Consider the following 15,044-nt stretch of genomic DNA (forward strand, 5'->3'; position numbering starts at 1 on the left):
AGTCCAATTTTGGCACAAACTTGGCAAAGTGGTCTGATTGTCTAAAAAAGAAATCGTTATGAGGATTGGCCAGGTTGCAAAGGTTAAAGCAGATTATTCTATCTCTGCATTTGACTTAGGCTTCTCTTAACTCCTCTGATTTGAGCATATGTAACATTAGATTACCAAAACGGTATTAAACCCAATTTAAACTCCAAGGATTTAAAAGCATTTTTGCACACTATTGTATCGCGAGAGCAGCGCACAAAAGAAAAAAGAAAAAAAAAGAGAGAAAAGTTTCGGGGAAAGTTGAGCTGAGCAGAGATGAGGAAAGAGCTCTGCAGAGACGGAGACACACTGTGAGTTTTGCCATTCTCATCCTCTGGAATGCATCAGCTCCTCTAACTTATCTGTGTAAAATCAACACCCAACTGGATGCGCAAGAGAGGACTCCAAAAGTCACAATGCGCATCTATTTATAGCCGCTCAGCAAAAGGCTTGAGTGACTTTTCCTCTTCTCCGCAGTTTTGCGTCCAAGCGTTTATTCAGCTGTACCTGCAAGGAGTGAAGCAGACCTTTAGTCGGGTCCAGGGCGAATCTCCTGCTCTGGAGACAAGGTAAAGTAGTCAATTCAATAACTATTAAGCATTTACCATTATCAGCGCATGTGATTTGGATTATTCTCTGACTTAATGAGACTTAAGGCTGATTTATGGTTCCGCGTTACACCAACGCAGAGCGTACGGCGTACCTTGCGCGTCGCCGCGTACCCTACGCCGTGGGCTACGCCGTCGATTTAACGCAGAACCATAATTCAGGCTTTATACTGTAAAATTGAAAGCAGGAGTGTTGTTTTCATTTTGTGCGCAGCATTTTTTTTCGCACCCTCCTCTGCGTATTTTTTCCCAACTTTCAGCCTTTCTTTGTGAGCTCTTTTGACAATAATATTTTTTTCTCGTTGTTTTTCCCAGCTTTGACTCCGAAGGGCTGGGAAACTTCATATTTTCATCCCACCGGCCACTGGAGTCGCACCGTTGAGAGTGGATATGCCGGACAGAAAGCGCGGAGGACGGCCGGCGCAGCTGGCGCAGCTGGCCGCGGCTCTGCTGGCCCTGCTGTCGCTCTCCGGCCTCGGCCTCTCCGCAGATGTGCTGGACGCCGCGAACACCGACCTGGTGACCAAGCATAACGACACCAGAGCCAGCAGGGCCAAGAGGAGGGGGGGCACCGACGTCCTCAGAGGGTAATGTGTTATAATCCCTCTGGTTTCAAACTGGAAACATATTTTGTTACTTTTTCTTTTGTAGGACATACCAGTGGTCGCCAAATGTTGTAATATATCACTTCAATATTTTTTTTTTTTTGCCTTGGAGCAGGTGTCTTTGCCTCTTACTAATATTAACTAGCAGGCCTTTCATGAACACTGAAGGTCAAAAAGTGTGTGTGTGTGTGTGTGTGTGTGTGTGTGTGTGTGTGTGTGTGTGTGTGTGTGTGTGTGTGTGTGTGTGTATGCGAGTGAGCGTGTGTGTGTGTGTGTGTGTGTCTTAATAAGGCAGCCTGAGACCCATGAGTGACATTGTGTGTGATGGGAAGTTTGGAGCAAAGTTTAGTAATTAAATACTGGCAAGAATACCACATTCCTGCTGACTGCAATAATAAATTACATCCAAACAAAGGAGGCCATTGGTCTTGTGTGGCTGTGGCAGAGGAGGAGAGAAAGAGACTAACAGCCTAAATCCTCGTTTTAGCCAAATACACCACACCCCAGTTGCGGATAAATCACATCTGCAGCTGTACACAGTGGGTCACTGCTGGAGAGGTTTATATGTGTGTATGTGTGTGTATGTGTGTGTTTGTGAGAAAGATAGAGCGAGCGAGAGAGAGAGAGAGAGAATAGGAAGGCCGGCAGAAAGAAAGCAATAAGGAAAAGAACAAATGTCTGTGCCCAGCGATGACAGCAAACAGCTGATGAAGGTCACATAGCAGACAGCTCAATGAGCATTCTCCACAGGCATTTTTATTTTGACATGCTTCATGTTAATCTATCCCAACATCTGGGCTCAGAGGTAGGACGTGCATACAAGCTGCAGTATGTGTCACGCTGACTTATCACGGTTTCAAATACCCGAGGGGCTTCATCAGTCATCTTAGGGATCTGGTCTGAGTCACACTGAACACCACAGTGTTCACACTGACCTGCAGATCGATGTGTGCTCGCTGGACGATCCCAGGTTCACATATAGATTGGTTTCATACCTGTAGGTGGCAGGATGGTTCAGGTGTTCACTGATACATTTTGCATACAGGTGCATCAGATTTATGAAGCCCCGCTGGGGAAGTTTCTTGTGTTTTCAGGAAGTTTATGCAATGTTTTGTTAATTGGCTTCAATTGTGGCTACAGTGGGTTGCAGCCAGACTTTGAAGAGGATTCATCAGAAACCTATAGTGCTGGTGTGTGGATGGTGTTACCTGTTTAAAAAGAAAAGGGGGGGGGGGGGGGGCAGTTGAACTGCTCATGTGGTTGCAAACACGAGAATCTCTATAAAAAAAATCTCTTTTAAACAGAACATAATTATTCCAATTGCCGTAGGTGAGGAGGTTTATATAAGTGGATCAAGAAAGAGGAGATTTGTCTGTATTTGAGGCAAATAAAGGAAAATGAAATGAAAATAAATATTATGTAATGAGTGATTGGAACTATAAAATGTGGATTATGACTTGTTGATGTTACATCTTGTATAGACCTAATGTCTGTGGGTCAAGGAACAACGCCTACTGCTGCCCAGGCTGGAAGACTCTTACGGGAGGAAACCAGTGCATTGTTCGTGAGTATCACAGCTACTATTATTATTCTGCCACCGCAATTGTTTGAAGTTATAATGTCAGAATGTAACTTTGAATCCAGGCCCTGCTCTGTAATTGGAGCCATTTGCTCACATGTCTTGAAATCTCACACTTCGTTGGGGATGAAATCAAAGAAAGTTCACTCTACCCCATGAAACCAGCTGCTTTAAAAAAGAAAAAGTGTAAAGAATGTTTCAAAAAACATTTTTTTTCTTCTTCATCTCTATGATATCTTGACCAAAACAGACCACTGACACTTCATGCGTACCTCAGCAAATGTTTTGAAATAACAGTCATCAACTGACAGGCTGCAGTGTACCACATACTTCTACCTTGGCGTCTTAATCAACATTTTAATCAACAGGGCAAATATATTCGGGTTTCTATAAATACAAAAATTTTGGAAAATGGACTTTCATTCTCACATGGTTAAGACTGACCTTTGCCTTGATGTATTTTATATAATTTGTCAATATCAGAAGTTGCACTATATTGGATTTTGATGCCTGACATTTGCTCATCTGTTTAAGATAATGCGATTCATTTGTTTGATTCGACTTGGGTCCAAACCAAACTTTGCCATAGATTGGATTGGATTGAACCCATTTACACTGGAATTGACTTAGTGCTTTCTCTGACATATGAGTATTATGTAAAACGGAAATAAAAACAGAATAAAACTTTTTATACATTTAATAAACCCTTATTTTATTCACAATGGAATACATAAAACATATGAAATATAAAGAGTAAGGAGATTATCAGCTTAAGAAAAAGTAATTTTGAGTTTGATTACGGCATCGCATGGGGATAGTTGGGACAGGGTGATGTTTACTGCTGTGTAGCATAGTCTCTTCTTTTTAATAATCACCACTCGGTTTTGTGGGAAGTGAGGAAACTAAAAGCTGGAGTCCTGGGAAAGGAATTTTGTCCCATGCTTGTCTGATATAGGATTTTAGCTGCTCAACGATCTTGGATCCTCCTCATGTTCGTCTTGGTCTTTTTTAAATTCATCTTGCACCGATTGTCTGGACTGCAGCCAGGACAGTTCAGCACCCACACTCATCTGTTACAAAGCCATGCTTTTGTAACGGATATGGCATGCATTGAGACTGTCTTAGTGAGAGATGCGAGACCTTCCTTTAAAAAACATTGTCTGGATTGGACTACATGTTGTTCAAAAACCTGTCTATACCTGTAAAGTATTGATGTTTCCTTTCTAGATGTGGAAACTGCCAGTCCCATGGGTACCAGTGCACCCCATACGATCAAATGTGCAAACGTAGAAACTGACTAGTCATAACAAGCTGCAAGGTGTCTTTTTTCCGCTGTAACCATGGTTTCCTGAAATAATTTCATATTTCAGTTGGTCCAACCACAGGACAGTTTTCTACTTTTACTCCCATTTTAAATGAGCCTTGCCCCAGATAAGAGGGTAGCAGTTCTGGATCACGTTGACATATGGTTTCCTTTTTGCATGCTGGAGCTTTAACCTTTGTTTGTGGACAGCGGACTGTGTTCTTAGACAGGGAGTTCTGGAAGAGCCCATGCAGGGATTTCCATGACAAAATCCTAAATGTTTTTAACGAGCGAATGCCAGAAGCCCAAAGATTATGAAGATTATGAATTTCAGGCTTGTTCCCCCGGACACACAGAGATTTCTTCAGACCCTCTGAATCTTTTGATAATATTATGTACAGTAGATGATGAAATATTCAGAGTCCCAATAACTTTGGGCAAAGAACCAATATTCTGAAATTGTTTCACAATTCAGTACAGTTTTTTCCAGATTGCTAGACCTCTGAGACACTCACATTTAAAATGAGCTAATATAATTTATGTAATGATAACATTTCTTATTTTAAATATTTGATTTGAACTCTGTGTTTGAATGTAAATAAAATATAAAGTTATTTGGTTTTAAAGTCATTTCATTCTGTTTTTATTTAAATTTTACACAGCATCCAAATTTTTATGAATCAAGGTTGTAGTTTTTTCCCGCATGTACTGTATTCATCCCCACCAAACCTGAAAGTCTGAGAGGTTGTGTGACTGCTCTCTGGCTGGCTGATTGGCCGCATGCCGATCGTAGCTCTAATGACATAGTTTAGCAGTGGGGTTCAGGGAGAAGGGTCAGTGGCTGGACCGTACCTGACGGGAGCTGGAGGCTTTGCACCAGGTCAGCAACAGTCTGTGGGAAAGATGAATGAACAGACAACGCCACCTGAAAACGCTCATTGGCACACACTTATGTCAAATAAACTCGAAATTAAAAATCACTCAGAGCCCTAGAAGAGATGGTCAGTAATTCTGCTGGGCTCTTTGAAAGGTGGCCACTTTGATTTTTTTTTTCTTTAAATAAAAAAAAAGAAGGTTTTACAGATGAGAGTTAATTTCAAGGGGTGAGATGGTCTCGGCTGCACAAAGTGAAATTATTACCCGAAATTTAAAACCAGCAGCGGAAAGACTGACAAGCAACAGATGCATGACATATATTTTCTTTCATGCAAAATAAAGATAAATCCTGGCGCCACACTGTGCTGTTCTTCTGTCTTGCACATGACAGGGGACGTTTTTATGTTGTTTGACCAAGCAATGTGTTCCCTTTTGCAGCGATCTGCAGGAGTTCATGTGGAGATGGTTTTTGCTCCAGACCCAACATGTGCACCTGCCCCACCGGCCAGATTGCTGCATCCTGTGGATCCAAGTCAGGTTGTTCAACTCTTCTTCTCCAACTCATGTCTTTCAATGTCCTAAAATGTTAATATACTCCACATAGGTTTAGAGATAACTAAAATGTGACCAATACTTAACTGTGATTTATGCAAACAGGAGCATATATTGACGCTAGCTGAATTTGGTACATATCTATATCTATATCTATATCTATCTATATATATCTATCTATATATATATATATGCACATATATATATATATTTATATATATATATATATATATATATATATATATATATATATATATATATATATATATATATAGATATAGATAGATATATATAGATAGATATAGATATAGATATAGATATGTATATATATACATATATGTATACATATATATGTATATATATATACATATATATATATATATATATATATATATATATATATATATATATATATATATACAGAGAGAGATATAGATATAGATATATATATATATATATATATATATACAGAGAGAGATATAGATATAGATATATATAGTCATATGCAGTCATCTCATTTTCTCTGTGGAATTAAAATGAGAGAATGCAATTGGTTTATATTTTGTTGCCTCCTAAACTTGTTTTCTCTCAAGTTTTCATCTCAGTAACTAACATGGTTTCCAAAAGATACTCAGCCAAAAAAAAAAAAATCTCCTGAAAACATTACTTAAGACTGCCCCAAGATTGTAGCAATGACTGTATGTTGCAATCACTTTTTTTTGCAAATCGCAGACCATCTCGTGGGTTGTTGTGTGTGTGTGTGAGAGAGAGTGAGACAGTTGTGTTTTTTGGAAAATGTCCACAAGCAACATCTCTTCCATGTTTCCGTCTTGCGGCTCACAGCACATCAAACAAGTGCGCTCATCTATTTGCACGGCGTAAATTTCTGAGAAATTGTATCTGGGCTTCACGGTTAAGAAATGGTCCATTGTAAATTGTTTATGTTATAATCCAAAGTTAATGTTTGAGTACTCAAAAGTCAACTCTAAAATCGGTGTGTGTTTTGTATTATTCTGTCCACAGTCCAGCACTGTAACATTCGGTGTATGAACGGGGGAACATGTGCAGAGGACCACTGCAATTGTCAGAAAGGCTACGTTGGAAACCACTGCGGTCAACGTAAGGATCACTGTTCCTCGCTCCATCATTATCAATGATTTTAACATAACATTTATAGTTAAACCTTTTATTTTTTCATATTCTTACGTTAAAGTTTATGTTTGATGCTAAGTAGCACATTGTCTTTTCCTATTTGAGATGAACCATTGACTTTAAATAAAAGCTGAACAGGTGCACCCTCTGATTTGTGGACGACTGTTTCTATCTTGTTTTATTGAAACAGATAGTGAAGGTTTAAGAACATTGTCAATTACGCTAAGTAGCTTGACCCAAGACACTACCAGAGAATCCATGTAAAATATAATATTGAATCTGAAGACTTCCGTTATTTGTGTTTTAATTTTTTATTTTCTTGCAAGGCTGAAATTTACTGTAGCAGCGTCAATGCTCAGTTGATAAGACTGTTGCAAATATAGTTACACTTTAGCAGGTTTGGATGAGGTGAAGGAGGTTGGTGTGAGAGAAGAGGATACAGATGATGGAGACAAATGATTTGCTGTGGTAATTCCTGGAGGGAACAGCTGAAAAAATAAGAAGCAAGTTGGCGTCTGAGTCGTAGCTTCTGATAGGCTGTTTGCAAAAGGGCCACTCCTGAGTCAGAAGCAACAACTGCAAAGTTAGTTTCAGGGTCCTGATATATGGTACGATTATGAGATATTGTGCTTAGAGTTAACACTGCCTAAATGGAAATAATTAGTTCATTTTATTTGTATTTCATAGAGATTTCCTGATGGCTGGAATGAGGGTAAATATTTAAAAAACTAGCGAGAAAGGATGAGATACATTTCTCCCTGTGTTAAAGCGACTACTTGGACTCTTTTTAAAAACATAAGCGAGATTTATGCTTCATTACACACAGAAGTTCCTACGGGACTAATGATGTTGATGGTGTGTTTAATTGTCCATTTCTAATGTTGATCTGTAATTGCACTACAACATGCTAAGTGGCAGTGTGGCTTCTTTTCTGCAACGCTGTAGTTTGCAGAGCTGAACTTCCTTTTATTTACTTACTTCTAGCAGGCCTTCAAATTATGAAAAATGCGTTTTTGCAGAAAAGAGGAAGAAGTAACAGAAAAATGCTAACAAGTGGAGCAGTGACATTTGTTGTCCTCCACGTCTGATCGATGCGTAGTTATATTTGTGGTGAGGTGCTCGTCAGGGTGCGGCATTGCTTACTGCGTAGGGTTCCTCACTACAGCGTGCGTCACCAGTTTGAAGCATAACATAACCTTTGCCAGTATCAGGTTCAATAAACCTCCAGGAAAAGATAGATCTAGTGGTGCTGTGAACTTATTTTGAGGACACGGCATTTGAAATAAAGCTAGCCTTCAGCTGTAGGTTAAAAACATCACCCTAACATGGTTGAACAGTTTTTCCTTTTACTTTTTCCTTCCATCCAGAGAAGTGTGAAGGGATTTTCTTACATCGTATAAGGCACTACTATGGAGTAGGGCTGTTCGATTAATCGATTTTAAATCGTAATCGCGATTATGTAATTAGAACGATGTTAAAACGTGAAAATCGTAAAATCGATTTTTCACTTTTTTTTTTTTTTATTTTTTATTTTTTTTTACCTTGTCTGCACACATATTAATGATTGATACCATATTAATGATTGATGGAAATACCTCTCAATACCTGCGACAAGTGCCCCATCGGAGAGGCTCTTTAGTGTAAGAGGGGGCGTTGTAACATGCCACCGGGCATCCCTCAAGCCAGATGCGGTAGACCGGCTCGTGTTCCTTGCAGAAAACTTGCAAATGTGAATAGCAAATGTAATGACTGACATTACACACCTCTACTTCATGGGTTGCATTATTATTTAGCATGCAAAGACCCAGTTTAGTTTAATTTAGAAAATGTCTTGTTTTATTTAATTGGAAATGTAACTTATGTTTGCAAGTGCTGATTTGCTGATTTTTTTTTTCAGAGATAAAACTTTATATTTTATTATATTTTTTAAAACTTTTTTTCAACTTATTTTACAGAGTTTTGCACTTTATTCATTCATTTTTGGTTTAATAAGAGCAAAGTTTGCACTTAAAGCCCAATGGGGCAAATGTTCAATAAAAAACAGCATATTTGAAATAATTTCTTTGCCTTTTGTCAATTCACAAAATAATCGTAATCGTAATCGAAAATTGGATTTTGAGAGAAAGAAATCGAGATTTTATTTTTGGGCAAAATCGAACAGCCCTACTATGGAGTTAAACGCTAAACCTCAGCTATAAGAGTATAAACAGGCCATGCACAACTTATAAAACACTGTTAACAGGCAAACATTCTATTGAAAGTAAAATAACTTCTCAGGACAGCTTACCTGAGAATAAGTAAGTTACTTTTTTAGTGACTTGATTATTATTAATATTTCCAGCGTTATACAATTGCACCACATTAGTTGCAATGCTTTACTGTAGCTCAGGTAATAGTGTCACCTTCTACTGAGCTTGTTTCTTTAAAAAAATGTAAAACATGTATTTTAATATTTGCTATGCTGGTTTGTGGGCTCTACTGCTTGAGGGATTTCTGCTGATAATTATAGCACGGTTTAATGTCTGCTTTGATGAGTAACCATAACGGTGGGAAAGTTGTGTACATGTGAGCACAGCTAATTTAGCTTCCCAAAGGCTGAGAATGAACCTGGAATAAGACTCCAAATCCAAACATGTTTAAGGGACATTGTCAAGGAAGTAGCACAGGACCAAAGTGAAAAACAAAGGAGAAGGAAGTTCAAGGTATTCATTTCCTTTGCCTTGAGTGAGATCAGTGGTAAATAAAATGGACAAACTCAAAGAGCCGACAAGGGCAAAGTGCTGCTATAAAGAGGGCAGGAGCATATTGTTTAACCTATTCTGGGACTGCAAAGTCTCCCTATATGGATTGTAACAATACAGACAGAAAGAGCACAAACAGAGCGGTAAGAGTAAAGGTGGAAGTGTTGCAGTGCTTGTTAGTGACTGATGTTGTAACATGTTACCGTGATGGAGCAGATCTGAAACCTGGATGTTTAACTTTTGGTAGTGAGTTTTCTTCATGGTGTCTTTCGATGTATGATGAGACCCCTCTGACTTTTTTGTTAATGTCACACAAAAGTTAGTTTATTTTTAGCTACATTTTCAAACAAAGTGGTTAAGATAATGTTTCCTGTTTAGATATGTTCCAAACTGTTGTGATACGCAAGTTCAGTATGTTCCCATCAGCAGTAAAACCAGTAAACCCAAAAACTAAAAATATCAGAAAGATAGAAATATCTCAGAGTACAGTCCTTGTGTGTTCTTATGATTTCCCTGTCTCTATTTTCTTCCCCAGCGGTTTGTGAAAATGGCTGTCTCAATGGAGGACGGTGTGTGGGACCCAACAGATGTGTGTGTACATACGGCTTCACCGGGGCCCAGTGTGAGAGAGGTGAGGAGCGTCACACAGCAATGCTCAGCACTTCTCTCTCTCATCTGTCACTGTACATCCACCCCTCACAGCTGATATAGTGGTTCAAACCCACACGTGGTGCTTTGAAGATGACTCGCTGTTGAATGTTCGTTGTTTTTGTGTGACTGCTTAGTCATGCCAGTGGCAGGAGGCATGTGGTTTGTTGTGGAACCTTTTGCACGTTAAGCTTCAGCTCAGAGATGACCATTATTTTCCACATCTGCTCTGAAACAACACTCTGGGGGATGTAATTCTTTTCTAAGTGTGCGCTGTTTGTGAACCGAAGACCTCCCATTCTCCTGTGGTTGCAATCTGGCACTTGTGAACAAAGAGTCCAAAGTATACAAACTCACGCAAACTGGGGTTTGTTTTGTGCCGCCTTTGAGTGAAATGGGCATGAATACAGGTGCGTGCACATGTTATGTGTGTGTTCTGTGTGTCTTTGAAAGTGACCTTTGAATGACCTTTATTGGTCAAAGTGTTGGTCTTGTAGCACTAATATTTGGATCGGCAGTAGAGCTCTTAATTGATAACATCCCTTGTTTCAAAGACCTCCTACTCCGGTCTGGCAGAAGATTTGTCCGTTAGCCCTTCTATCAAGGTCATCAGGAACCCCCTGCCCTGAATGTTTTAGATACTTTTTCCTGTTCAAACACATCAAAATTGTTCACTCTCGGCTCGTCTTTAAGGTCTACACAACCTGCTAATTTAAGCCAAGTAGGGAAATATCTGAAACATGGAAGGCAGGGCGTCCTGAGAACCTGGATTGACGAACACTGCCCCAGCAGCCGTGTTCAAAACGGCATTGGTATGGGTAAGAGTTTGAGAAAAGGGGCCTGCTACTGTCCTTCACTATCTAGTTGCCTGATGGTTTAGTCGTAGGCGTCATCTGCTGAAGCACGCATCTAAACATTGTGGTACCGGCTCTCGTCTGTGAAAGTTTGGCCAGATGGTATGCAACTGTTGAGGAATTTAAATGTAACATTCTTTCGGCACACATTATCTGCTGGATTTTCACGCCCTTCATGGAAAATAATGAATGTCAGAAATCCTCTGCTGTAGGGAAGGAAGCGATGCACACACAAAGACACATCATGGTTTTAAAACCTAAATTTGCCATGCAAGGTGAGGCGATTCCAAGCGGGGCATCTACTCTCAGCTACTTTCAACTTTATTGTCATATGTCTTTTGAGTAAAACTTAAATACTTGTTGTGCTTGGAGACCTCCATCCTCAAATCATTCATTTCTAACCCTAAAATGGTCAGTGCAGGTTGTGTTTTGATATTGCTCAATGTTTGACAAAACTACAAGAATTTTAAGTCATTTGTTATCTGGCTCCAGCTTTTCTGAGGTGATCTTGTGTTATATTCAGTTTTGCACTGTAAAATTGTGAAAACATGCCATTTAAAAGATGTCATGTGAGGGATTGTGCAAAAACAACTCAGCAAAATAAGTCAGTATCTGGAAAAATTGTTGCTACTTCATAATATGATTCTTACTGGGCTCAGAAAACAAGACGTTTGGGCCAGTTTAACCCTGATTTACCTCTCTGAACATTTGAAGGAGAAATCTGGTCCAAGTTCTTGGTTGGTCTGTGTTCAGCCCGCCGTATCCAGTAATGTGAAAAGCAAAAGTAAAGATTCTGGCGATTGTAATTGTAATGACCATTATTAAAAGTGACGGCGTAACTCTCGCTTCTATTTCTCAATGACAAATAGACAACCTGTGTTGACTTAACCACTCTTCTCCTATCATTCAAGCCTCTACTGCTTTTTCTCACAGCAACTGTTGCTTATGTCCACTTCCCTTTGAAATGCCGTTATGTGAGAGCTTGTTAGATGGTACATTGCTCCCTGACTGCCCCCCTGCCCCTGTGGGCCTGATAATCTTGAGAATTTCCTGTTGTACTTGATGCACCATTAATTTCTCATTTTGAAGTGTGAGTGTTTGTGTGGTGAGAGAAAAGCCGTGTACGAAGTTCCTTCCTTAGTGTGTGATGAAAGGCTATTTTGAAATCTGTTAGGAGTTTAAAGCTTTTATAGTCTGATACTGGAATTAATTGATGAGTGTTTCTTAGTTGTTGTCATACTTTCTCCATTTGGCACCAGTTTGGCTGGTGAAATGGCAGCAGAACAAATTTTGTGAATGTTTGTCTCTTGGATACTTGTCATTACATTATTTTTGAAAATTAATTGTACTACTAGATTTGTTTGGCTTTCCAGCCCAAACTGAATCCTCTATCATCTACGTTTTTTGTTCCTTCAGTGTAGATGTGTCGATACGGTGGCGTTTTAGGTAGTTACTTTCACTGGAATTTCTTGGCTGGGGACCATCACCTCCCAGGGGAAAGCCATTGTGCTCTCACATAAACACTAGCACATGCATAAAGCACACCCCACTCAGTTTTGAAAGCAATTTACAGGACCGTGCCCCATTATAGCTTGATCTTATCACGTAAGCAAGAACACGAGGTTTTTGCAAACATATGATCTAACCAGAGATGAAGTAGCTGCACCGAGGACTCTGAGGTTTTCCTGGATGTAGAAATATCCTGTTGCTCCCAGGGCATCAACACATTGCTGCTTGAGGGCTGTATGCTGCCAAAGCGATCTGCTGACCGGTGGTCTAGCCACTAGGTGCAGCTGACTGCTGCATCTATGTGTTCTTTGTTGGTTCCAAATGTGATTTAGGTAGGAATGTGCACTTTGTGAGAGACAGGGATACTGCTGCTGCAATCAGAGCCCCATCCTCTGGCTGCAGGGTAAATTATCGAGAGAGCATTAAAAAAAAATCAAGTTTTTGGCTATGACACCAGTGTTCACTTGGGATGATGGTGAAAGACTTGCCTGGAATGTAGCAACATGTGAGCGACACTGTCAAGAAATCAGCAACCAGAGCACCGGAGGGAAGTCCGTCAGTCAGTGAAACAATTCTCTTGTTTATTAAAACAGACATATTATTTTCTTTTTTTTTTTTCAAAATCTGAATAAATGTTTGACATGTTTTGTTAAAAAAGAAAATACCACAGAGAGACAGTTCAGCAGCTCTGTTTCCAACCTGTTCATAACTGGTGGTTTTTAGGGGGTGGAGTCAGGCACTTGACTAGACTCCCCCCCTTCACACTGTGATGTTTGCATCTTTTGAAATCATGATATGAAGTTGGGTAGAGAAATTCATGTTTAGGATAGATAAGTACTCTGATCTGGCTTTATAATGTCACATACCCTCTAAATTTGAGCAGCTCACAAAATGACATACTTACAGACGAGGGTTGCCTACAATTAAGCAACAGAGCCGTATAATTTTGCACTTTGGATATAAAAGTCACCTCAGACACCCAACTGTATCCTCACACAAAAGTAAATATTGCATACTATATCTCCTTTAATGCCTCACTGACTTACCCTTAGTGGCCTCTGTTGTACTGTTTTAAGGTCTTTAAATGACACTTCTCAGCATCTCTTCCTTCCTCTGCATGAGATTGTATGGTTAAATAAACACAACTGAACATTAGGAATGGGCGATATTTTACCGTTCACGATAAACCGTCAAAAAAATTCCTCACGATAAGAATTTGTCATCTCGCGGTAAAAACGATAAATTCCCGTTGATGACGTTTTTGTGTAAAGCTGATGTATGGTTCTGCGTTAAATCCACGCACAACGTATGTGAAGGAAGGAAGGAAGGAAGGAGAGAGCAGGAGGAATGAAGGAAGAAAGGAAAGGGAGAAGGAAGGGAGAAAACAAGGAAAGGAGGAAGGAAGGGAGAAAAGAGGAAGGGAAGAAGGAAGGAGAGAGCAGGAGGAAAGAAGGAAGGAAGGGAAAAAAGAATGAAGGAAGGAAATGAGCCTGAAAGAAAGAAAGAAAGAAAGAAAGAAAGAAAGAAAGAAAGAAAGAAAGAAAGAAAGAAAGAAAGAAAGAAAGAAAGAAAGAAAGGATACATTTCCGTTGATGACGTTTTTGTGTAACAAACATGGCGGATCTGAGAGCGAGATAGATTTATAGTTAAAAAGGTGGAGTTGAATTGGTATTTTTTTATCGTCATTTTTATCGTTATCGGGATAAATGCCAGAAATTATCGTGATACATTTTTTAGTCCATACCGCCCATCCCTACTGAACATGCACATTGGGGGCGGGGGGGGCACAACTGTCATGTAGTGACACATAAGATGCATCTATATAGGGAAGTGAATGAGAAAAAGGGGACTTAATGTTGAAAAGTATTTTGCATGAAAGGACAGTGTAACTACGATCCATTCTGTCATGAAATTGTCTTCATGTCATGGCATGCAAGATGTCTGTACTGAGCACCATCTACTATAATATGGTAAAAGTGAATGAGTTGTGTGTGTAAATACATTTTGGAGTTGATCCAGGAAACCTTTTTGACCCACTTCCCAGCGAGTCTCCCTTCAGTATCCGCATCGCAACACAAACACGTTACTTACGAAAGAGAGTCAACACAAATGCCTCACTGCCATATTAGGACACTTATACATGTTTACCGCAGCAGCTACTCGGATACATTTCCAGCATTTTTCTAATGGTAGTCCGGTAAAATGGAAAAGACTGAGGAGCGTTGCAGCGTGTTTTGAGATCCTCGCTGGGCAGATCGGGGCTGACATTCTTTGTGTGTTTAAGTGTTTGTGTGTGAACACGTGGGATTACTCCCAGATGTACGGGACAAGGGTGGATCCCCCAGCTGTATCCAACACAGAGACACAGAAAGATGACGGATAAAATGACATCATTTTCACCCTACAGCTGTCTGCCTCTCCCTGTTTATCCCAGCTGACTGCTAAAATGCTCCGCTTCCATTTGCTTTATTCGTTGCGCACATGTTTGGGTTTCAGTATTCGCTTTCCTGTAATAAAAGGTTTTCCTGTCAGATATGCATGGCATCTTGATAAGACTGAAACATGGAATTGATGAAATGAAAAACGGTCT

General features: G+C 39.7%; 1 protein-coding gene across 3 annotated transcripts in view; it reads left to right on the forward strand.

Moving 5' to 3' along the window:
- Positions 1–321: 321 nt before the first annotated feature.
- fbn1 (fibrillin 1) overlaps positions 322–15,044 on the forward strand; it is a 71,931-nt gene continuing 57,208 nt past the window's right edge. Inside the window, exons 1-7 of one of the 3 annotated variants that reach the window (XM_061740067.1) lie at positions 322–338; positions 505–596; positions 951–1,222; positions 2,722–2,804; positions 5,437–5,535; positions 6,574–6,669; positions 9,979–10,074. In XM_061740067.1, coding sequence (XP_061596051.1) covers positions 1,026–1,222; positions 2,722–2,804; positions 5,437–5,535; positions 6,574–6,669; positions 9,979–10,074 — 571 coding nt within the window. In that variant the 5' untranslated portion in view covers positions 322–338; positions 505–596; positions 951–1,025. Of the gene's footprint in view, positions 339–359; positions 597–950; positions 1,223–2,721; positions 2,805–5,436; positions 5,536–6,573; positions 6,670–9,978; positions 10,075–15,044 lie in introns of those variants that run through there. The other 2 variants (XM_061740076.1, XM_061740060.1) reach the window with 2 other exon arrangements.

The sequence above is a fragment of the Cololabis saira genome, chromosome 2 (assembly GCF_033807715.1).
Source record: "Cololabis saira isolate AMF1-May2022 chromosome 2, fColSai1.1, whole genome shotgun sequence".
In the NCBI taxonomy this organism is placed as follows: Eukaryota; Metazoa; Chordata; class Actinopteri; order Beloniformes; family Belonidae; genus Cololabis; species Cololabis saira.